The 25975-nt window shown below is 45.7% G+C and overlaps 1 protein-coding gene across 1 annotated transcript in view; it reads left to right on the top strand.

The window, feature by feature from the left end:
* Nucleotides 1-25975, top strand: part of LOC140735016 (ankyrin repeat and BTB/POZ domain-containing protein 3-like) — a 145469-nt gene that overhangs the window by 106439 nt on the left and 13055 nt on the right. The window contains exons 12-13 of the mRNA XM_073059849.1: nt 18009-18114; nt 22976-23078. Coding sequence (XP_072915950.1) covers nt 18009-18114; nt 22976-23078 — 209 coding nt within the window. The remainder of the gene's footprint in view (nt 1-18008; nt 18115-22975; nt 23079-25975) is intronic.

The raw sequence follows: 25975 nt of genomic DNA, 5'->3' as shown, positions 1-25975 counted from the left end.
TAGTTACACTCAAGGTGCAGGACACAGGAAACTGAGTGACAGTCAGGAAGAGGAAAGGGGTGAAGGAGCCAGTGCAGAGTACCCCTATGGTCATCCCCCTCAACAACAGGATACTGGTGGAGGGTGACCTAAAAGAGGAAAGTCACAGTGGTCGGGTCTCTGGCACTCAGTCTGACTCTGTGACTCAGAAGGGAAGATGGGGAGAAGAGGCACACTGTGGTGATAGGGGATTTGTTAGTTAGGGAAACAAGACAGGAAGTTCCTGAATGACATGTTGCTTCCTTGGTGCCAGGGTCTGGGACTGGGTCCTCAGCATTCTTAAGTGGGAGGGTTAACAGCCAGGAGTCATGGTCCATGTAGGTACCAATGACATGGGTAGGGTGAATGACGAGGTTCTGCAAAGGCAGTTGAAGGAGTTAGGTGCTAAGCTAAGGGGCAGAACCTCCAGAGTCATGATCTCAGGATTGCTACCTGTGCCATGTGCTACTGAGGCCTGAACTAGGAACATCATACAGTTTAATACTTGGCTAAGGAGTTGGTGTTGGAGGGACGATATAAGATTTTTGGATCATTGGGCTCTCTTCCAGGAAAGGTGGGACCTGTACAGAAGGGACGGTTTGCACCTGAACTGTACGGAGACTAATATTCTTGAGGGAAGGTTTGTTAATGCTGCATGATGGGGTTTAAATTAGAGTTGTAGGGGGTTGGGAACTAGAATGCCTTAGCAGTTAGTGGAGAGGTTGTGAAGGCAGATGTTGGTGAGACCTCAAACAAAGTGAGGAATCAATAGGTTGAGCATGGTGTGACAAAATCAAAAAGGGTGAATACAGGACTGAAGATGTATCTGACTGCGCGCAGTATACAGAATAAGGTAGATGAACTTGCAGCACAATTGCAGATTGGCAAGTATAATGTTGTAGGCATCACTGAATCATGGCTGAAAGATTATGGCTGGGAGCTTAATGTCCAAGGATACACATTGTATCAAAAAGGATAGGCGAGAAGGCAGAGCGGCTTGGTCTGTTGGTTTAAAAAAAATGAAATCAAATTATTAGAAAGGGTGACATAGGGCCAGAAGGTGTTGAATCATTGTGGATAGAGATAAGGAACTGCAAAGGTAAAAAGACCCTGATGGGAGCTGTATACAGACCCCAACAGAGCTTAGATTTTCAGAATGTCTTTGCAAAGAAAAAGCATTTCAGCATGTATATTATATACATTTCTCTGACATTAAATGTACTTCTGAAACCTCTTGAAACAAGGTGCCACACATGAGACTGCTTAACAAGCTATGAGCCCAGGGTATCACAGGAAAGATTCCAGCATGGATAAAGTAGTGGCTGATTGGCAGGAGGCAAAGAGTGGGAGTAAAGAGAGCCTTTTCTGGTTGGCTGCCGGTTACTAGTGGTGTTCCACAGGGGTCTGTGTTGGGACCAATTCTTTTTGCGTTATATATCAATGATTTGGATGATGGAATTGATGGCTTTGTTGCAAAGTTTGCAGACAGTATGAAGATAGGTGGAGCAGTAGGTAGTTTTGAGGAAGTAGAGAGGCTACAGAAGGACTTAGACAGGTTAGGAGAATGGACAAAGAAGTGGCAGATGGAATACAGTGTTGGGAAGTGTATGATCATGCACTTTGGTAGAAGAAATTAAAGGGTTGAGAAGGAAAATACAAAAACCTGAGGTGCAAAGGGACTTGGGAGTCCTTGTGCAGGATTCCCTAAAGGTTAATTTGCAGGTTGAGTCTGTCGTGAGGAAGACAAATACGATGTTAACATTCATTTCAAGAGGATTAGAATATAAAGGCAAGGATGTAATGTTGAAACTTTATAAAGGACTGGTGAGGTTTCACTTGGAGTACTGTGAGCAGGTTTGGGCCCCTTATCTTAGAAGGGATGTACTGAAGCTGGAGAGGGTTCAAAGGGGGTTCACAAAAATTATTCCAGGATTGAATGGCTTGTCACTAGAATTCAGATGAATGAGGATGACATTGAAACGTATTGAATGGTGAAAGGCCTTGACAGAGTAGATGTGGACAGGATGTTTCCAGTGGTGGGAGAGTATAAAAACCAGAGGACAGAGCCTCAGAATAGATGGGCATCCTTTTAGAACAGAGTTGAGAAGGAATTTCTTTAGCCAGAGAGTGGTGAATCTGTGAAATTCATTGGTGTTGGCACTGGCAGCTGTGGAGGCCAAATCTTTGTTTATATTTAAGGCAGAGGTTCATAGATTCTTGATTGCTTGATTGGTTAGGACATGAAGGGATATGGAGTGAATGCAAGAGATTGGGACTGAAAGGGTCAGCCATGATGGAATGGCGGAGCAGATGTGAGGTGTCAAATTGCCTGATCTGCTCCTCTATCTCACTGTCTTATTATTGATATAGAGGACAAACAACAAAGGACCCAGTACCAATCTTTGTGGCGCACCACTTGGCACAGGCCTCCAGTCAGAAAAGCAGCCCTCTACCACCACTCTCTGGCTTCTCCCACAAAACAAATGTCTAATCCAAATTACTACCTCATCCTGAATTCCAAGCGACTGAATCTTCTTGACCAGCCTCCCATGCGGGACCTTGTCAAATGCACAGAAATTTCCACAACATCCACTGCCTTGCCTTCATCCACTTTCCAGGTGGATAGGCATAACCTACCATGCATGAAGCCATGCTGACTATCCTTAATAGGTCCATGTCCATACAAATACTTATTTATCCTGTTCCTTAGAATACCTTCCAATAACTTCCTCACAACTGATGTCAGAGTCACCAGTCAATAGTTTACTGGTTTCTGTTTAGAACCTTTTTTAAACAATGGAACAAATCTTCCTATCCTCTGGTACTTCTCCTGTTGCTAGGGGCTTTTTAAATATCTCTGCAGTTTCTTCACTTGTCTTCCATTGGGTCCAAGAGAACACTTTGTCAGGCCCTGGGGAATTATCCACCCTGATTTACCTCAGGGTAGCAAACACCTCCTCTGTAATCTGTACAGGGTCGTTGAAGTAGATGACACTTTACCTCACTTCTACAGACTCTGCAGCCGTCTCCTGAGTAAATATAAATGCAAGGAATGCACTGAAGATCTCTTCCATCAGTTTTGGCTCTACTACCGTTCTGGTCTTCCAGAGGACCAATTCTGTGCCTTGCAATCCTTTTAAGACAATAAGATATTGGAACAGAATAAGGCCATTTGTCTCATTGAGTCTGCTCTGCCAGTTCATCATGGCTGATCCAATTTTCCTCTCAACTCCAATCTCCTGCCTTCTCCCTGTATCCCTTCATATCTTGACCAATCAAGAATCTATCAACCTCTGCCTTAAATATACTTAAAGACTTGGTCTCCACAGCTGCCTATGGCAAAGAATTCCATAGATTCACCACTCTGGCTAAAGAAATTCCTCATAATCTTTGTTCTAAAAGGGTGCCCCTCTATTCTGAGGCTGTGTCCTCTGGTCATAGACTGTTCCACCATAGGAACATCCTCAGCAGGTCAGGCAGCGCCTATGGAAAATAGTACAGTCAACATTTCAGGCCAAGGCCCTTCATGAGTCCTGATGAAGGGTCTTGGCCTGAAACGCCAACTGTACTCTTTTTTTCCATAGATGCTGCCTGACCTGCTGAGTTCGTCCAGCATTTTGTGCGTGTTGTTTGGATTTCCAGCACCTGCAGATTTTCTCTTTGTGAAAGGAAACATCCTTTCCATAACCACTCTATCAAGGTCTTTCACCATTTTCCAGGTTTCAGTGAGGTCACCCCTCACTCTTCTGAATTCTGGTGAATACAGGCCCAGAGCCATCAAATGCTTTTCGTATCACATGGCAATAAATCACTTTCATGAACCTCTCCAATTTCAGCACATCCTTTCTCGGATAAGGAGCCTAAAAGTGCTTACAATATTCCAAGTGAGGCCTCACCAGTGCATTACAAATTCATAACATTACATCCTTGCTTTTATATCCTAGTCCTCTTGAAATGAATGCTAACATTGTCTTTACCTTCCTCACCACGGACCCAAACTACAAATTAACCTTTAGGGAATCATGCACAAATACTCCCAAGTCCCTTTGCACCTTTTTTTTGTATTTTCTCTTCATCTAGAAAATAGTCAACCCTTTCATTTCTTCTACCAAACTGCATGACCATGCACTTCCTGTCATTGTATTCCACCTGCCATTTATTTGCCCATTCTTCTAAGTCTTTCTGTAGTCAATCTATTTCTTCAAAGCTACCTGCCCCTCCACCTGCAAACTTTGCAACAAAACCATAAATTACCTCATCCAAATCATTAATATAGTACATAAAAATAATCAGTCCCAACACAGACCCCTGAGGAACACCACTAGTCACCGGCAGCCAACCAGAACAGGTCCCTTTATTCCCACTCTTTACCTCCTACCAGTCAGCCACTGCCTTATCCATAGTAGAATTCTCCCTGTAATACCATGGGCTCGTAGTTTGTTAAGCAGCCTCGTGGGGCACCTTGTCAAAGGTTTTCTGAAAATCCAAGTACACAACATCAAAGATTCTCCTTTGTCCATCCTGCTTGTTACTTCTTCAAAGAATTCCAACAAATTTGTCAGGTAAGATTTTCCCTGAGGAAACCATGCTGACTACTGCCTATTTTGTCATGTGCATCTGAGTACACTGAAACCACATCCTTAACAATCATCTCCCATATCTTCCCAACCACTGATTTCAGACTAACTGGCCTATAATTTCCTTCCTTCTGCCCCTCTCCCTTCCTGAAAAACGGAGTGACATTTGCAATTTTCCAGTCTTCCAGAACTATTCCAGAATCTAGTGATTCTTGAAAGATCATTACTAATGCCTCCACAATCTTTTCTGCCATCTCTTTCAAAACTCCAGGTTGTACACCTTCTGGTCCAGGTGACTTATCTACCTTCAGACCTTTGTTTCCCAAGAACTTTCTCCCTTGTAATGGTAACTTCACATACTTCATTCTCCCAGACATTTGGAATTTCCACCATGCTGCTAGTGTCTTCCACAGAAAAGACTGATGTAAAATACTTATTAAGTTTCTTTGCCATTTCGTTGTTCCCCGTTACTACCTCTCCAGCATCATTTTCCAATGGCCCACTATCCACTCTCGCCCCTCTTACACTTTATGTATCTGAGGAAACTTTTGGTATTGTCTTCAATATTATTGGCTAGCTTACTCTCATGTTCCATCTTTACCTTAATGACTACTTTAATTGCCTTCTGTTGGTATTTGAAAGCTTCCCAATCCTCTAACTTTCCTCTAAATTTTCCTCAATGCCTCTCTTTGGCTTTTATGTTGGGGTTGACTTCAATGGTTTATCCACTGTTGTGTCATCTTGCCGTTAGGATACTTCTTCCTCTTTGGGATGTATATATCCTGTGCCTTCTGAATTGCTTCCAGAAATTCCAGCTATTGCTGCTCTGCCATCATCCCTGCCAGTGTTCTTTTCCAATCAGTTCTGGTCAACTTCTCTCTCGTGCCTCCATAATTCCCCTTACTCCACTGTAGTACTGATACATCTGACTTCAGCTTCTTTTTCCAAATTTCAGGGTGAATTCAATTATATTATGATCATTTCCCCCTAAGGCTTCTTCTATTAGAAGGTCTCTAATCAATTCTAGTTTATTGCATAACACCCAGTCCAGAGTAGCTGATTCCCTAGTGGGCTCAACCATGAACTGCTCTAAAAAGCCATTTCATAGGCATTCTAGAAATTCCCCCTCCTGGGATCCAGCGCCAACCTGATTTTCCCAATCTACCTGCATATTGAAATCCCCCATGATTATTGTAATATTGCCCTTCTGGCATGCATTTTCTATCTCCCATTGTAATTTGTAGACCACATCCTTTCTACTGTTTGGGGGTCTGTATACAACTCCCCTCGGGGTCTTTTTACCCTTGTAGATCCTTAGCTCAATCCACAGCAATTCAACACCTTCCGACCCTATGTTACATATTTCCAATGATTTGATTTCATTTTTTACCAACAGAGCAACACTGTTGCCGCCTTCCTGCCTATCCTTTCGATGCATTGTGTATCCTTGGACATTAAGCTCCTAGCTATAATCTTCTTTCAGCCATGATTCAGTGATGCTACAATGTCATGCTAATCTAAAACTGTGCTACAAGTTCATCTTCCTTAATATTACACTTTCAGTCCTGTATTCACCCTTTTCGATTTTGTCTACCTTTTACATAGCAACTCATCCTGTTGACTGCAATTTTGCCCTATCATCAGCCTCTCCTTGCTAGGAGTCTCACTACATATTGCCTCTGTTTGTAAACCAAATACCTTATCTTCAGCACTGTCACTCCGGTTCCCATGCACGTGTCAAATTAGTGTAAACCCATATGAACAACTCGAGCTAACCTGTGTGCCATGATATTGGACCCCCTTGGGTTCAAGTCCTTTTTGTACAGGTCATATTTTCCCTTGAAGAGATCCCAATAATCCATAAATCTGAACCCCAGAACCCTGCACCAGTTTCTCAGCCACACAGTCACAATAGACAATAGGTGCCGAAGTAGACCATTCGGCCCTTCGAGCCTGCACCACCATTCTGAGATCATGGCTGATCATCTACTATCAATGCCCAGTTCCTGCCTTGTCCCCATATCCCTTGATTCCCCTATCCATAAGATACCTATCTAGCTCCTTCTTGAAAGCATCCAGAGAATTGGCCTCCACTGCCTTCCGAGGCAGTGCATTCCACACCCCCACAACTCTCTGGGAGAAGAAGTTTTTCCTTAACTCTGTCCTAAATGACCTACCCCTTATTCTCAAACCATGCCCTCTGGTACTGGACTCTCCCAGCATCTGGAACATATTTCCTGCCTCTATCTTGTCCAATCCCTTAATAATCTTATATGTTGCAATCAGATCCCCTCTCAATCTCCTTAATTCCAGCGTGTACAAGCCCAGTCTCTCTAACCTCTCTGCATAAGACAGTCCAGACATCCCACCTGCCTAATTATTTTATTCTTGCCCTCACTGGCATGTGGCAAAGGTAGCAATCCAGAGATTACTACCCTGGAGGTCCTGTTTCTCAGGTTTCTACCTAGCTTCATAAAATCTCTCTTCAGGACCTCCTCACCTTGCCTACCTATGTCATTGGTGGCAATACGTACCAAGACTTCTGGCTGCTCACACCTGTCCTTGAGAATGTCATGGACCCGATCCAAGACATCCCTGATCCTGTCACCAGGAAGGCAACATACCATCCTGGTGCCTCTAATGCGCCCCAGAACCTCATCTCTGTTCCACTGACGAGGGAATCTCCTATCACCACTGCAGTCCTCTTCACCTCTCTGCTCTTCTGAGCCACAGCACCAGACTCAGTGCCAGAGGATTGGGAAATTTTTAAAGAGCAACAGAAGATTACTAAAAAGGCAATACGGGGAGAAAAGATGAGGTATGAAGGTAAGCTAGCCAAGAATATAAAGGAGGATAGTAAAATCTTTAGGTATGTGAAGAGGAAAAAATTAGTTGAGACCAAAGTTGGGCCCTTGAAGACAGAAACGGGTGAATTTATTATGGGGAACAAGGAAATGGCAGACAAGTTGAACAGGTACTTTGTATCTGTCTTCACAAGAGAGGACACAATCTCCCAGATGTAATAGTGGCCAGAGGACCTAGGGTAACGGAGGAACTGAAGGAAATCCACATTAGGCAGAAAATGGTGTTGGGTAGACTGATGGGACTGAAGGCTGATAAATCCCTAGGGCCTGATGATCTGCATCCCAGGGTACTTAGGGAGGTGGCTCTAGAAATCGTGGAAGCATTATAATCATTTTCCAATGTTCTATAGATTCAGGATCAGTTCCTGAGGATTGGAGGATAGCTAATGTTATCCCACTTTTTAAGAAAGGAGGGAGAGAGAAAATAGGGAATTATAGACCAGTTAGCCTGACATCAGTGGTGGGGAAGATGCTGGAGTCAATTATAAAAGATGAAATAACGGCACATTCGGATAGCAGTAACAGGATCGGTCCGAGTCAGCATGGATTTACAAAGGGGAAATCATGCTTGACTAATCTTCTGGAATTTTTTGAGGATCTAACTATGAAAATGGAGAAGGGAGAGCCAGTGGATGTAGTGTACCTGGACTTTTGGAAAGCCTTTGATAAGATCCCACATAGGAGATTAGTGGGCAAAATTAAAGCACATGGTATTGGGGGTAGGGTATTCACATGGATAGAAAATTGGTTGGCAGACAGGAAACAAAGAATAGGGATTAATGGGTCTTTTTCAGAATGGCAGGCAGTGACTAGTGGGGTACCACAAGGCTTAGTGCTGGGGCTGCAACTATTTACAATATACATGAATAATTTAGATTTAGATGAAGGGATTAAAAGTAACATTAGCAAATTTGCAGATGACACAAAGCTGGGTAGTAGTGTGAAATATGAGGAGGATATTAGGAGAATGCAGGGTGACTTGGACAGGTTGGGTGAGTGGGCAGATGCAGTTTAATGTGAATAAATGTGAGGTTATCCACTTTGGTGGCAAGAACAGGAAGGCAGATTACTATCTGAATGGTGTCAAGTTAGGAAAAGGGGAAGTACAATGAGATCTAGGTGTCCTTGTTCATCAGTCACTGAAAGTAAGCATGCAGGTACAGCAGGCAGTGAAGAAAGCTAATGGCATGTTGGCCTTCATAACAAGGAGAGTTGAGTATAGGAGCAAAGAGGTCCTTCTGCAGTTGTACAGGGCCCTGGTGAGACCACACCTGGAGTATTGTGTTCAGTTTTGGTCTCCAAATTTGAGGAAGGACATTCTTGCTATTGAGGGAGTGCAGCGTAGGTTCATGAGGTTAATTCCCGGGATGGCAGGACTATCATATGTTGAAAGATTGGAGCGACTGGGCTTGTATACACTGGAATTTAGAAGGATGCGAGGGGATCTGATTGAAACATATAAGATTGTTAAGGGATTGGACACACTAGAGGCAGGAAAAATGTTCCCGATGTTGGGGGAGTCCAGAACCAGAGGCCACAGTTTAAGAATAAGGGGAAGGCCGTTTAGAACAGAGTTGAGGAAAAACTTTTTCACCCAGAGAGTGGTGGATATGTGGAATGCTCTGCCTCAGAAGGCAGTGGAGGCCAATTCTCTGAATGCTTTCAAGAAAGAGTTAGATAGAGCTCTTAAAGATAGCGGAGTCAAGGGATATGGGGAGAAGGCAGGAACGGGGTACTGATTGTGGATGATCAGCCATGATCACATTGAATGGTGGTGCTGGCTCGAAGGGCCAAATGGCCTACTCCTGCACCTATTGTCTATTGTTAGAGACCTGGTCACTGTGGCTCTCCCACCCCACCCCCCCATAGGTCATCCCCCTCAATAGTATCTAAAGTTATAAACTTACTATTGAGGGAAACAGCCACATCTGTACTATGCACTGGCTGTTCATTTCCCTTCCTTCTCCTGACAGTCACCCAGTTACCTGTCTCTTGCAACCTAGGGGTGACTACCACCCTGTAGCTCCTGTCTATCACCACCTCATTATCTTGTATGAGAGCTGCAACTCCAGTTCTCAATACATTCTCTCAGGAGCTGCAACTCAGTGCACCTGGTGCAGATGTGTTTATCTGGGAGACTGGAGACCTCACATCCCACACAGAGCAGAAAATGTTGCCGCTGGAGCCATTCTCACTCTTCTTCAGTTGTCCATCGAAATCCAATGACGAAGTCCACTCCTTTAATGGTGAGATCTTAGATGACTATACAGTCCTATCCTGGACCCACAAGTTCTATTGCAGGTGGCACATGTATATGTGGTAGTGGTGGTGGTGATGGCAACCATGGCTACATGTCTCCTGGCTCTCTTCTGCTGTCTTTTGGTTGTTCTTTCCATCTCCAGAATACGAAGCCCGTCCCTACGCAGCTGTCGCCAAGTGTTACGGTCAGCAGCAACGGTCAGATCTTGCACTTCCTGAAAGCATTCTTCATCTGATCCTTCTAGCCCTCCAGCTGAGTGTCGACCATGATGTAGCTGGCCGTATAACACTCTGCAGGGTAGCCGACAAGGGGGCATCCTTATCACGTGCCCCAGCCACTGCAGCTGATGCTGGGTGATCATGGCCTCAATACTTCTGTAGTTGGTCTTTACAAGTATTTCAGTAGGTAGGTAATTCCCAGGATGCGCTGAAGGCAGCTTATGTGGAAGTGTTCCAAGGACTTGATGTGACGGCTGTAGGTTACCCAAGCTTCACAGCCATAAAGGAGGGTGGTGACATAGACCGCTTGATATACAGCGACCTTTGTGGAGGGACGAAGGCTCCTGTTCTGAAAGACTCTACGCCGAAGTCTCCCAAAGGCAGCTGATGCCTGTTTAATGCGGCTCTGGATGTCGTTGTCAATGCCGCTATCCTCAGAGAGAATGCTCCACAGATATTTGAAAGATGGAACTACTGACAGCTTTTCATCACCAACAGTGAAGGCAGGTAGGGTGGGTGGGACACTGGCACTCCATTGGCAAACCACTTCTCTCTTGGTGGTATTGACAGTCAGCCCCATCCTGCTGTACGCTCTCACCACCACAGCGAGGACAGTCTGAAGATCCTCCGGAGTATGGGCCACAAGAGCACAGTCGTCTGCATACTGCAGCTCCAGGACCCATTCTCTATGGAGTTTGGTGGTGTGTGGAGCCTCCTGATGTTAGAGGTTGCCATCTAATCTGATGTCCACTGCCACACCACTGCTGTCCTCAATCTCGTTGTGGAGAAGCTTGGTAACATACAAGAGGAAGATGTTAAAGAGCCATCTTCTCATTAACCTACGATGCTCTAACAGATGTGGAATGAACAAATGAGAACAGAGAAAGAGTAACTTTCAAGGCAGTTTACTTCACCCAAACCTGACTTCACCTTAGCCTGATGAGCCAAGGTCACTCTAAACACTGGCACACTCCAAATGAATGGCTGCTCTAATAATGGCCTCTCTGCTTGCACTAATTATTCTTATTGGCCCTTTCTAATCAAACAACTCAAGGTTAATTATCATTCAGACTGTACATGGATACAGTTGAACGAGGCAGCATTCCTCTGGGGCCTAGTGCATAACATATATCCAAAATAGCGAGGGAGAGAAAAAAAACACACACAAACATTGTTACGCAAGAAATCACATGTATAGTACAAGTCCTGAGCAACATGCAAATTGATGGTACAGCTCCTGGCATCCGGCCTGTCCTTCTGCCAGTCGAACACTGTAGGGCAGCACTGTTGGGCGAGGCCAGCTCCCAACCGACCACAGACTCCACGCTACACCGCCTCCAGCGTTGTCTGAATGGCACTGCAGTCAAGACAGTCACTCATGGTTGCACTGCATGCTGCTTTCGTGCAGCAACTCCGATGTCTTTGAGTAGCCAGCAACAGCCATGGTCTGCACCCAGGTCAGCTCCTTCGAGCTTTCCTCTGGTCGACCATCGACTCCTCCTTCCCCCAACTGACAGCTCTGTACAATGAACAGATTGCGGTTTACCTGCTGTACCTGTTGTTCTTGGAGTCCAGTATAGTCTTAAGATCACAAAAAATACATTTTAAAAAGAAAAGTGCACCTTTGGTCAGCTCCTGAGAGGCTGCTGTGTTTGCAACACACTCCCATCTTACTGGAAGAATCCTTACTGATTGGTCGCTGCTCAAATCAGATAAACTGCAGCAAAACACTGCCTTTGAAATCTCAATCACCCTCAGTCATTGCCCTTTTTATGCAGCCCTGACATGCCTCCACAATGTCTTCCTCCACCTCTTTCAGAACCCTGGGGTGTACACCAGGGTCCAGGTGACTGAACTACCTTCAGACCTTTCCGTTTCCCAAGAACCTTCTCCCAGCAATGGTAATTTCACACACTTCACGACCCCTGACACCAAACTGTCTTCAATAGTCAAAACTGTTGTAAAATATTATTCAGTTCTTCTGCCATTTCCTTCTTCCCCCATTACTACCTCTCCACCATCGTTTCTCAGCAGTCCGATATCCACTCTTGCCATCCTCTGACATATTATGTATCTGGAGAAACTTTAGGTATGCTGTTTGCTCTTAACATACCTGGGGATTCCCCTTACCTTGTCTGCTAGAGCAACTTCATGCCCTCTTTTAGCCTTCCTGATTTCTTAAGAGTTCTTTTGCATTTGTTGTACTCCATAAGCACCTCATTTGTTCCTACTTGCATATACCTGCTATGCACCTCCTTTTTCTCTTAATTGGTGCCTTAATATCTCTTGAAAACCAAGGTTTCCTACACTTGTTATCTTTGGGTCACTTGGTTCTGTAATACAGCCCTATTAACATGGTCATACCTTTCTTATTTCTCAGTTCACCCATAATGCCTCACTAGTCGAATTCTCCAGCCTGTCCTGACAGCACTGCTGTGACATTTTCCCCGATTATTAACGCCGTCTGTCCTCCTTTAACCCCTTCTGCTCTGTCATGTCTTAAAACAATGGAATCCGGAATATTGAGCTGCCAGTCCTGACCTTCCTGCAACCAAGTCTCACTAATGGCTACAACATCATAATACCAGGTTTGATCCATGCTCTGAGCTCATCTGCCTTTCCTACGATGCTTCTTGCATTGAAATATACACAGCTCAGGACACCAGTCACACAATGTTCAACCTTTATCTGAGTTCTTAATAATGTCTGCCTCCACTAACTGTTCTGGCACTCTGGTTTCCATCCTCCTGTAATTCTAGTTTAATCCACACTGTACAGCATTAACAAATCTTCCTGCTAGAATATTAGTCTCCTTCCAGTTCAGGTATAAACCGTCCCTTCTGCAGGTCCCACCTTCCCTCAAAGAGAACCTAATGATCCAAAAATCTTATGCCCACCCTCCTACACCAAATCCTTAGCCACATTTTATACTGTATAATCTTCCTAAATCTGACCTCACTAGCACATGGTACAGGTAGCAATCCTGAGATCACAACCCTGGTAGTCCTCCCCTTTAACTTAGCACCTAACTCCCTGAACTTACTTTGCAGAACATCATCACTTGTCCTACTCATGTCATTGGTACCTACATGGACCACGACCTCTGGCTCTTCACCCACCCACATAAGAATGCTGAGGACTCAATCTGAGTTATCCCAGACGGTGGCACCTGGGAGGTAATATACCAACTGGGAATCTCATTTTTGCCCACTGAACCTCCTTTCTGGTCCCTTAAATAACAAATCCCCTGTCACCACAGTTCCCCTCTTCTCCTCCCATTCCGAGTCACAGGCCATTCCTATCCCTGCACCACTCCCCACTTCCCAGAATGTCCATACCCCAACACCACTTGCCCCCATTCCCCTCCTCTGCATTGATCCCCACCATCCACCCAGTGTCCACACCACGTCCCTTGCTGCAATATCCTCATCCCCTCCTGGAGTGTCCACACCATCCCAACTGCCCCTGAACTGCTCTCCCCCGCCCTTCCCGGACTGTGCACGCCATTCTGACCAGCGACCAATTGCGAGAGGAAGGAATTTCACTCGGGTATGCTGATTGAGTATGAAAGGGCAGCAACCCATGGCAGTGTTTTTCCCCAGAGCTTTCGCCAGTGACCAAATGGCATTTGGGATTGATTAGAAAGAACAAACTAAAGGAAGGCAGGGGCAAGCGCAGTGGCCGTTGTTGGAGTGGACAGAGTTAGAGTGGAGATTTAGAGGGTTTAACTCTTTGAGGCTTCAGTCAGAGAAATCAAAAAAAAGAAATGGCGGGGTGGGGCAACAGTGTGTGGCCACCCTGGGAAGGGGGTGTGGTGGAGAAGACCAGGAGGGGCGGAGTGACTCGGGCTAAGCTGGGGGCACTTGCTGGGTTTTGGGGAACAAGGGTGGAATGTCAGATTGTCAGGAATTTGCAAATTCCCGATAACCTTTCATTACACCCTCGTTCCCCCATTGTTGGGTCAGGAACACTGTTGATGGGAATCAAGAACAGCACACTTGACCCTTCAATGCTACACCACTGTTGGGTAGGTGTGTGGCCGATCTGACTGTAACCTCACCATGTGTCTAGTCTTCCACCACCCTGCTTTATGGAGTGTCTACTCACCAACACTCAAACACTCACCCTGTCCCCCATTAAGGAAGAGACTTCGAGTTCCCATCCTCAGTGTGGATCCGGATTCTCCCACAAGACGTGTTCTCTGGCTATTTCACTGGGAGGAGATTGGGTTACAGTCTGGGGCCAGCACCCTTTTCTGACCGACTAATACCCTTGCCTGACTCATTGACTGTAGCATTGAGTGTGATAGTTAAAGATTCCTTGCTGTTCCTTTGAGTTTTGTCAAGTGAATGCTTTGGAGAGGATGCAAAGGAGGTTCACCAGGATGCTGCCTGGATTAGAGAACACGTCTTATGAGGGCAGGTTAAGTGAGCCAGAGCTTTTCTCTTTGGAGTGAAGGAGGATGAGAGGTGACTTGATAGAGGTGTACAAGATAAAAGGCACTGATAGAGTGGACAGCCAGAGACTTTTCCCAGGGCAGACATGGTCAGTACCAGAGGATATCCATTTCAGGTGATTGGTGGAAAGTATGGGGGAGATTTCAGTGGTAGTTTATTTTTACATAGAGTGATGGGTGCATATAATGCACTGCCAGGGGTGGTGGTGGAGGTAGATATGTTAGGGACATTTAAGAAATCCTTAGTTAGGCACATGGATGACAGGAAAATGGAGGGCTGTGTGAGGAGAGAAGGGTTAGATTGATAGTGGGGAGGGTTATATAACTTGTGGGCTGAAGGGCCTGTACTGTTCTATCAGGCCCTCTCTTGTTCTTTCAAACAGCAGCTTTCACACATTCCCTCCATGGTTCAATCACACCCCATCCCTCTCCTGGGGTCTCTACTAACCCCCCCCCCCCCCGGTAACTACACCTGGGCCCTTTCTCTCCAATGACAGATACTCTGGAAGAAGCAGTGAATTCTCCCACACTAGAGAAGCCAAAGGTACATCGGGGGATCACTTTGTGGATCAGTGACCCCGGGATTCATATTGTTCATCACCAGAATTCCCTAAACACATGAGATTCTGCAGGTGCTGGAAATTCAGAAGAAAGCACACAAAACGTCAGCAGGCAGGACTAAACAGTCGACGTTTAGAACCAAAACCCTTCATCAGGACCAGTCATGCTGCCTGCCCTGCTGAGTTCCTCCAGCATTTCGTGCATGTTGCTTTGCAATTTCCGGTCGTCCACTCACTCGCATCTGTACCTCTCCCTGTTCCAATGAACCCCAGCCTGACCTCAGGAAACATCAGACACATTGGAGCTACTGGGACTAAACTTCTGATAACCAGTCCTTCTAAACTGTTGCTCAAGCTGTCTTCTCATTCTACTTGGCAGCGTCAGGTATCGATTTTCTGCTCTGGCTGACAACAGCCCAGCCTTGCCTTTCGTTACCCTTCCCTACTCTCTCCCAGCAGCACAATCACTTTTTCCTGGCCCATATCCTGGAGCCTCTTCCCAATCATTCAGATGTTTTATAGAACACTACCATACAGAAAAAGACCCTTCTAGTCTGTGCCATACTATTAATCTGCATAGTCCCATTGACTCTGTGCCTAGACATAGCCCTCCATACTCCTCCCATCCATGGACTTACCCAAATTTCTCTTAAACGTTGAAATCAACTCTGCGTACACCACTTCCACAAGCAGTTCATTTCACACTCTCACCACCCTCTGAGGGAAGAAATTCCCCCTCACATTCCCTTTAAGCTTCTCACCTTTTGCCTTTAATCATGACCTCTAGTTCTAATCTCACCCAACCTCAGTGGAAAAAGCTTGCTTGCATTTATCCTGTCTATGTCCATCATAATTTTGTATAAAAGTTAAAAGTTAAAGTCTGTCCCGAGCCTTATAAGCTCATCAGGCCAGTGCTTATGCCAGTTTCCATGGCGCAAAGCGACTGAGAGTACGAGACTCCTCCCTGGATAGGACGCCAGTCTATCGCGAGGTTATAATTTTGTATATCGAATTTCCTCTCATTCTCCTACACTCCAGGGAATGGTCCTAACCTACTCAGGTATTTAAAATCTGGCAACATCCTTGTAAATTTTCTCTGCACTCATTCAATCTTATTTACATCTTTTCTGTTAGGTGACTAAAACTAGACATAATACAGCAAATTAGGCCTCACCGATGTCATATACAACTTCAAAATAAGGGTTTTATTGCTAACACTCTCTCCAGCTTTGGTGAAAGGCCATTGATCTGCAATTTAAATTCTTGTTCTGTCACTTGGCCACTACCTAACCTGCTGAACGTTCCCAGCATTTTCTGTTTTTATTTTACAAGACTGCGGCATATTCAGGGGACATGTTGGGTGTAAAACGAAGTAATAATGATTCAGTAGCCAAAAAAAAGGAAAATAGATTTTTTTTAAAATGTGTGCAGATAGAATAAAGACTATATTTAGAACCCCAGTCCTCCTGTAGGGTGCACAAACATCAGGATGAGAACGATACGTTGATAGGCTGGTAGAAGGTATGTGCTGTGTTGGCCTTCGTTAGTCAGGGGATTGAGTTCGAGAGCCACGAGGTAATATTGCATCTTTATAAAACTCTGGTTAGACCACACTTGGAATATTGTGCTCAGTTCTGGCCACCTCATTATAGGAAGGGTGTGGAAGCTTTAGAGATGGTGCAAAGATTTACCAGGGGATGCTGCCTGGATTAGGAAGCATGTCTTATGAGGATAAGTGAGCAAGGGGTTTTCTCTTTGGGGTAAAAGAAGATGAGAGGTGACTTGATAGTGGTGTATAAGATAATATGAGGCATAGAGTGGACAGATCTGGGACTTTTTCCCAGGGTTGAAATGACTAATGCAAGAAGACATAAATTTTAGGGTTTTAGAGGAAAGTACAGAGATGGGGGATGTCAGAGGTAAGTTTTTATTTACAGAGTGGTGGGTGTATGGAATGGCTTGCCAAAGGTGGTGGTAGAGGCAGATACATTAGGGACATTTAAGAAACACTTGATGGGTACATGGATGATAGAAAAATGGAGGGATATACAAAAGGAAAAGGTGAGATTGATCTTGGAATAGGTTAAAAGTTTGGCAAAACGTCATGGTCTGCAGAGTCTGTAGTGTACAATGGTTTTAGTCCATAACAGGGAAATATTCGGGGCAGGTGATCAAAAACTTTGAGAGGTCCACTTTAAGGAGCTTTTTGGAGGCACAAGGTGGAGAGGTTTGGGCAGGGATTTCTGGACCATTGAGCGATGGGAAGGAATTTTGTGGAGGAAGAAGCAGATAGCAGGAGTGCTGAGGTCAGGGATTTCAGCCTGAGGAGATTGCAGAGGGAGGGAGAGATGAGGCAGAGGGGCTTTCAACATGGAGGGTTAGAATTTCACAATCTACTGGTGGTTAACAAGAAAACATGACACTGGGTGAACAGAGTTTGAGACAGTTTGGTGGTTGAAGCAGAGAGGCAGCTTGGGTGTTTGAAGCAGAGAGGCAGCTTGGGTGTTATGGCAGCAGGGATCCGCTCCAGAGTAGAGAAGTGACATGTCCAATTTCACAAACCACATGGCTTCACATGACTGCCTGTACTGGGGATTCGAGGTAATGAGAGATTAGCTGATTAACTTTGTCACATGTACATCAAAGCATACAGTGAAATGGATCATTTTGTGCCAATTAAATCAGCGAAGGTTGTGTTAGGCAGCCTGCAAATGTAGCCACATTTCCAGTGCATAGCACACCCACAACTCACTGAACTAATACATTTTTGGACTGTGGGAGGAAACCAGAGCACCTGGAGGAGACCCATGTGGTCACAGGGAAATGGTGCAAGCTCTGTACAGATAGAGGCAGGAATTGCTCTCTGGTGGTATAATGTTACACTAACTGCTCTACTGCTGCACTGCCTAGTCTACATGCCCTGGTTCCTGGTGGCAGTCTTAGGAACCTGGTGTGGATCCTTATCAAGGAGGAGTTGGCAGTGCTTTCATTAAGATATATTGCAGGGACATTGCTGCGTTCACTCAGTCTCACTCTGATTTCTCTCTGACGTTAGAACGAAGCCATCAGTCAGCAGTTGGCAGCAATTTTCACTCAGTGCTACAGCCCATACCCAATCCCCAAGTTCACAGATATCAAACAGAAACAGATTGCTCGCCTGGGTATGTACTTGGTTCACTGACATTTACCCTGCTGTATTCTTATTTCCAATAGTCTGATTATTGTGTTAATTGTAACGACGTTGAGTTGGCAGGTGCCATCATGGATAAAGCATTCATAACCATGGAAAAATCTGCAGATGCTGGAAATCCAAAGTGACAGACACAAAATACTGAAGGAACTCAGCACATCAGCAGCATCTATGGAAAGCAGTAAAGATAAAAGATTGGCTCACTGGCGGGAGGCATTGAGTGGGAATAAAGGGAGCCTTTTCTGATTAGCTGCTAATATCTAGTGATGTTCCATAAGGGTTGGTATTGGGACTGCTTTTCATGATTTGGATGACGGAATTGATGGCTTTGTGGCCAAGTTTGCGGACAATACAAAGATAGGTGGAGGCGTGGGTAGTGTTGAGGAAGCAGAGAGTCTGCAGAAGGACTTGGACAGATTAGGAGAATGGGCAAAGAAGTGGCAGATGGAATACAGTGTCTTGCTTATGCTCAGTGAAGCATATGGTCTTGCACTTTGGTAGAAGGAACAAAAGCAGAAGACTGTTTTCTAAGCAGGCGGAAAGATTAAAACTCCAACATACAAAGGGACTTGGGAGTCCTTGTTTAGGATTCCCTAAAGATTAACTTGTAGTTTGAGTCGGTGGTGAGGAAGGCAAAAGTAATGATAGCATTCATTTTGAGATGACTAGAATATAAAAGTAAGGATGTAAAGAGGAGCAAACTCAATGGGCAGAATGGCCTAATTCTGCTCCTATGTCTTAGTCATCCTCTGATCTAACCCTCTGTTGGGCTCCCAATGTGATGTAACCCCATGCTTGTACAAACGTACTTGCTTTGTGAGGTTGCGGGGAAGAGGAAGGGAAACTGCAGTGTTTGAGTGTGACAGGATTGGAACCCAATAGCAGGATTAGAACCAGCTGTAATTGGGATGTTGGGGGCAGAAGTCACTGATTGGAGGGCCGATGTTATCAGTGGCTATAACAGGAGCGGTGTAGTGGGCACCGGGGAAGTCACATTGACAGAAAACAGGAATAAAAGCAAGGGCATTATTCCATCTTCTCATTGCTACAATCAGAGAGGAGGTACCGTAATTCCAGAACATAAAAAGTAATTGCAAGAAAAATTGGATAGAGCTGGGAATGTGAGTCTAACTTAGTTTTATGTAACAGGTAGTAGCGTTGTGATGTATGCAGTTCACGGATTTCTACATATAGCCATAATTAGATAAACAACAAATAATGCTTAATTAAGCAATATATTTACAATATTACTCAAATATTACAGAAATATTAAATATACAACACCCCTTCCTGCTTCGCTATAAGCTCCAACTCAATATAGAGTGCATCTCAACTATCTATAGATGTTCAAAAGAGCTACAAATACCTGGAAGGAAGGTTGCAGCATCCACATACCTCCAAAGAGTGAGATGGGTCCTAAAAAAGCCAGCTGAATGGGAAGAATAAGATGAAAGCCATCAATGCATTTTCCTTACCAGTTATCAGATACCCAGCCGCAATAGTGTGCTGGCCAAGGAATGACCTGGAAGCCACTGACTTCAAGACCCAGAAACTACCAACAATACATGGAGGATTCCCTCCAAGGTCCAACCTCGAGTGACTGTACACTCACCGGAATAAAGGAGGGCCGGGACTTGGAAGTGCCAAGGTCACAGTCCTGGAAGAAATATGAAACATCCATGAGTATGTCAAGAAGATGACCTCTAAGGATGACCTGCTAGGAGAATACTTCAGACAGCAGGCAGGGGACATCCAAATGGAAGTAAGTGATGCAGAGCCAGAGGCCATGGCAGGACAAGCGACTGTGCGAAATGTGCCATCACCAGATATCAGAGGTGGTTGACATAAGGAAGTCCTAACAATGGTTGGAAATGGCAGGATTGAATGGGTTGTCATATGAAGAGCACTTGATGGCTCTGGGTCTAATTCACTGAATTCAGAAGAATGAGGGGGACCTCATTGAAACCTATCGATAAGTGAAAGGCCTTGATAGAGTGGATGTGGTGAGGATGCTCCCTTTACAATCTAATCTCCCCTCTTGGTTTCCTCATCCACAATATCATCTGACAAATCCTATGTTCTTGTATCTCCATTGACTCCATTTTAACCTTCCATTCATCTAGCTGGGCTTTGGTCTTTGGTCTACTTTTACAAGCAACTTTTTGTCTCTCACCTGGAGTTCATTAAATAATCTTACAGCATGCAGAGTAATCTCTGGTTCTTTATACTAACAAAAGATGAATGCTTGCAACTTTCCTTAGTCTTCTTGAACTCTGTTCCAGCTTAAAACCAAGCCACGTTTCACAAGCAACTGCTTGATAACATATCGGAAGCTTTCTCATAAATATTTCCTACAAAAACTGTAGTTGGACCACTGCTTTCATTACTTTCATGATTCCTCTGAGCAGCATGGTCCTTCTTTGGTCCAAGGGGATTAGCAGAGAGGTTGGCACCAACACCTATTTGTCCCCTGTTGGGCAAAGGTTCATGGTGTATGGCATGCAGACAGTTGTGGCATCATCCAGTACCTACCTTAATTCCCTTTCAGTTGACTCTGTTACAGAGGATGTGGCTGGCAAATGCTGGATGGATCTCCAATCAGGTCGTAGTTGTCTTGGCCACTCACATCCCCACAATGCTGGTCAGGCTGTTTTTACCACATACAAGCACAATGTGGCTTGTTGGTTGTTGTATTTCAGTTATGAATGTCATTCCCACAGGATTTAACTTTTCTCCAGTATAAGTTCTTAGTTAGATATCCATAACTTCAGTTCAGTATCTTTGAAATGCTGTTCAAACTCATTTTGTGGAATGACTGAAACAGCCGAGCCATAACCCAAATCCATTTTAATAAATTTCCCACTTAATACTGGTGTAAACCATATTGCTTGACTATTGTTTGTTTTCATATTGCAAATCTCAAGGATAGCCTATCTTGTCACTCTCACCATTATCAGACTTGTCATCAACAGTGTGCAGATTAATGCACTTTTTGAAACATCAACTTGACTTTTTATCTTTTTCTCATCTCTGTGCAGTCTATTTATTTTAGTCTTTCCAACATGTTCTTTGTATATGGCCCCCGTTGCATTTACTGCAACTTTTGCCATTAAACCTGCATTGGTCTGATGTACGTGAGCTCCTGCCACAAGGGTAACACAATTTGTTCAGCCAAGCCAGTTTCTGTTTACACACTGCAGTTTTGTTCATGCTCACTTTCACTGCAACTCAATTGCATCTTTGTCTGTGGTTTCCATTGAAACAACAATTTCAACTTATCTTTTAAATATAATTCGCTGATTCAATTAGAAGCTATTTTTGAGTATTTTCTTGTAAGATTCCACAAACTAAATGATCTCTCAGTATATCATTAAGCTCATTACCGAACGGACAATGGTCAGATGACTTCTTTAATTCAGCTGCATACGCTAAAATGGATTTCCCTTCCTTTTGATTCCACTTATAGTGTTCTGCAGTCAACAATGGTCTTGGTTCTAAATGTCCTGCATTACTTTCATGATATCAGCAAAGATCATTCAGCTGATTTGGTTGTAACAACCAAACTAAGCAAATTGTACGCCTTTAAATCCAATGCACTCGACAAAGTTGTCACTCGCTTCTCATTGGCTATTCTATTTGCTTTAAAATACTGCTCAATCCATTCAGTATATGAAATCCAGTTATCTGTTGTATAATGAATGCGTCTATTATTCAGATGTAGCCAGCCATTTCTACTGTTTTTAATTTATGATTATTATCACCCAGTACTCATGTCCACGAACTCGTGAACTTGTCCACTTTCTGCCTTGTTTTAAAACTCAGTCACGACTTCTCTTCTGAAGAACATGTGCTGCACTGCTTTATTTTTTAATTCAAACAATCACTGTGCTTCAACAGGTAGGTATTTGTCTTGAGTTTGTTTTAAAAATGCCTCATCGCCACATTTGTTTTGTGACTCCAAAACCAAAAGTAATTGCGCCTATGCCACTGCCTCGAGGGTAGTGGGAGCAAAGTTGAGGCCAACTTTAATAAAAGTGTTTAATGTTAAATAAATTAAATATTTTCCTGTGCAAAGTAAAATCTCAGTGGAGAGCTGACCTGTTTATGGCTGACTGGTGAGAAGATGTGCAGCCCCATCCTCTCCTATGCCCCCACTACCTCACCCCACTGTGTGAGAGACTGTTCAATATTGTTCGGAGGGACTTGTTCAATATTGTTCAGAGGAAACCACGGCTGCTACAGGCAGAGTTAATAATAAGGGAGGCAATGGCATATGTAAGGTAAAACGTTATTGCGGGGGATAGAGAAGGGTGTTCATACAGTGGATATCTGGGGTTTCAGGGCACTGGGAAGGTGTCCTGGTCTGCTGAGAGATGGTCTGGGGTATCGGGCATTAGGAAGATGTCCTGGACTGTTGGAGAATGGTCCTGGAATGTTTAGGCAGTACAGAGAGTGTCCTCGGGGATTGTCCCAGGATGTTTCTCTCGGAAATCCATAGGATGTTGGCAGGAATGGAGGGGATGTTCCATTGCTCTGTGGTCAGAACGCAGACTGGGTCGCTATTCACCTAACTTGTGATGAACGAGGTTCTGCTATTTAAGACTGAAATGGAAGGAATTTCTTTCATTAAGATGTGAATTCAGACCCCAGTAGCCTGTGGGAAATGATCAGTTTCCCAGCGGCTCTGGGTAATTTCTGGAATGGGAGGGATGGAGGTTAAAACAGCTTGAGGACAGTGCTGGGTGCAGCCACCTAGGGACAGGCTGGCCTCCATTCCTGGAGTGTTATGCTTCCTCAAACCCCTGGTCATTTCATCTGCTCTGTGTTTGCAGATCCACACTTCCTGAACAACAAGGAGATGTCGGATATCACCTTCCTGGTGGAGGGGAAGCCATTCTATGCCCACCGTGTGCTCCTCTACACTGCCTCGCCAAGGTAACACATTCCACGAGTGTTCTGGAGGAGGATTTGTGAGTGGCACCAGTACTGCTGCAGGAGGGGAGACGATGAGAACTTGTCCCCTGCAGTGCTACTGACTTTTCCAAGAGGAGTACAATACAGCGCATAATCAGATCATTCCCATTCGGTCCACCGCATCCACACTGACCAGTGGGCTTTCACAAATATTTATCCCATTTCTCAACACGTTGCATGGAACCTGGGTGATTCTAGTATTCATCAGACTCTTCTGAAATATCGTCAGTGTCTGATCCCCACTCTCTCCGGCAGTGTGTCACTGTCAGTGTCTGATCCCCACTCTCTTCAGCAGTGTGTCACTGACAGTGTCTGATCCCCACTCTCTCTGGCAGTGTCTCACTGTCAGTGTCTGATCCCCACTCTCTCCGGCAGTGTGTCACTGTCAGTGTCTGATCCCCCACTCTCTCTGACAGTGTGTCACTGTCAGTGCCTGATCCCCCACTCTCTCTGACAGTGTGTCACTGTCAGTGTCTGATCCCCCACTCTCTCTGACAGTGTGTCACTGTCAGTGTCTGATCCCCACTCTCTCTGGCAGTGTCTCACTGTCAGTGTCTGATCCCCCACTCTCTCCGGCAGTGTGTCACTGTCAGTGTCTGATCCCCCACTCTCTCTGACAGTGTGTCACTGTCAGTGTCTGATCCCCACTCTCTCTGGCAGTGTCTCACTGTCAGTGTCTGATCCCCCACTCTCTCTGACAGTGTGTCACTGTCAGTGTCTGATCCCCACTCTCTCTGGCAGTGTCTCACTGTCAGTGCCTGATCCCCACTCTCTCTGGCAGTGTCTCACTGTCAGTGTCTGATCCCCCACTCTCTCCGGCAGTGTGTCACTGTCAGTGTCTGATCCCCACTCTCTCCGGCAGTGTCTCACTGTCAGTGCCTGATCCCCACTCTCTCTGGCAGTGTCTCACTGTCAGTGTCTGATCCCCCACTCTCTCCGGCATTGTGTCACTGTCAGTGTCTGATCCCCACTCTCTCTGGCAGTGTCTCACTGTCAGTGCCTGATCCCCACTCTCTCCGGCAGTGTGTCACTGTCAGTGTCTGATCCCCCACTCTCTCTGACAGTGTGTCACTGTCAGTGTCTGATCCCCACTCTCTCTGACAGTGTGTCACTGTCAGTGTCTGATCCCCACTCTCTCCAGCAGTGTGTCATTGTCAGTGTCTGATCCCCACTCTCTCTGGCAGTGTCTCACTGTCAGTGTCTGATCCCCACTCTCTCTGGCATTGTGTCACTGTCAGTGTCTGATCCCCCACTCTCTCCTGCAGTGTCTCACTGTCAGTGTCTGATCCCCACTCTCTCTGGCATTGTGTCACTGTCAGTGTCTGATCCCCCACTCTCTCCTGCAGTGTCTCACTGTCAGTGTCTGATCCCCATTATCTCCGGCAGTGTGTCAATGTCAGTGTCTGATCCCCACTCTCTCTGGCAGTGTCTCACTGTCAGTGTCTGATCCCCACTCTCTCTGGCAGTGTCTCACTGTCAGTGTCTGATCCCCCACTCTCTCCGGCAGTGTGTCTGATCCCCACTCTCTCCGGCAGTGTGTCTGATCCCCCACTCTCTCTGGCAGTGTCTCACTGTCAGTGCCTGATCCCCACTCTCTCTGGCAGTGTGTCTGATCCCCCACTCTCTCTGGCAGTGTCTGACCCCCCCACTCTCTCTGGCAGTGTCTCACTGTCAGTGTCTGATCCCCATTATCTCCGGCAGTGTGTCACTGTCAGTGTCTGATCCCCACTCTCTCTGGCAGTGTCTCACTGTCAGTGTCTGATCCCCACTCTCTCCGGCAGTGTCTCACTGTCAGTGTCTGATCCCCCACTCTCTCCGGCAGTGTCTCACTGTCAGTGGCTGATCCCCATTATCTCCGGCAGTGTCTCACTGTCAGTGTCTGATCCCCCACTCTCTCCGGCAGTGTCTCACTGTCAGTGTCTGATCTCCGCTCTCACCGGCAGTGTGTCACTGTCAGTGTCTGATCCCCACTCTCTCCGGCAGTGTGTCTGATCCCCCACTCTCTCCGACAGTGTCTCACTGTCAGTGTCTGATCCCCCACTCTCTCTGGCAGTGTCTCACTGTCAGTGTCTGATCCCCATTATCTCCGGCAGTGTGTCACTGTCACTGTCTGATCCCCCACTCTCTCCGGCAGTGTGTCACTGTCAGTGTCTGATCCCCCACTCTCTCTGACAGTGTGTCACTGTCAGTGTCTGATCCCCCACTCTCTCCGGCAGTGTGTCACTGTCAGTGTCTGATCCCCACTCTCTCTGGCAGTGTCTCACTGTCAGTGCCTGATCCCCACTCTCTCCGGCAGTGTGTCACTGTCAGTGTCTGATCCCCCACTCTCTCTGACAGTGTGTCACTGTCAGTGTCTGATCCCCACTCTCTCTGGCAGTGTCTCACTGTCAGTGCCTGATCCCCCACTCTCTCTGACAGTGTGTCACTGTCAGTGTCTGATCCCCACTCTCTCCGGCAGTGTGTCACTGTCAGTGTCTGATCCCCCACTCTCTCCGGCAGTGTGTCACTGTCAGTGTCTGATCCCCCACTCTCTCTGGCAGTGTTGTCTGATCCCCCACTCTCTCCGGCAGTGTGTCTGATCCCCCACTCTCTCCGGCAGTGTCTCACTGTCAGTGTCTGATCCCCACTCTCTCCGGCAGTGTGTCACTGTCAGTGTCTGATCCCCACTCTCTCTGGCATTGTGTCACTGTCAGTGTCTGATCCCCCACTCTCTCTGGCATTGTGTCACTGTCAGTGTCTGATCCCCACTCTCTCCGGCAGTGTCTCACTCTCAATGTCTGATCCCCCACTCTCACTGGCAGTGTCTCACTGTCAGTGTCTGATCCCCACTCTCTCCGGCAGTGTCTCACTGTCAGTGT

The sequence above is a fragment of the Hemitrygon akajei genome, chromosome 10 (assembly GCF_048418815.1).
Source record: "Hemitrygon akajei chromosome 10, sHemAka1.3, whole genome shotgun sequence".
In the NCBI taxonomy this organism is placed as follows: Eukaryota; Metazoa; Chordata; class Chondrichthyes; order Myliobatiformes; family Dasyatidae; genus Hemitrygon; species Hemitrygon akajei.
The sequence above is the reverse complement of the archived record's forward strand: the minus strand, read 5'-3'. Positions and strand labels throughout refer to the sequence as shown.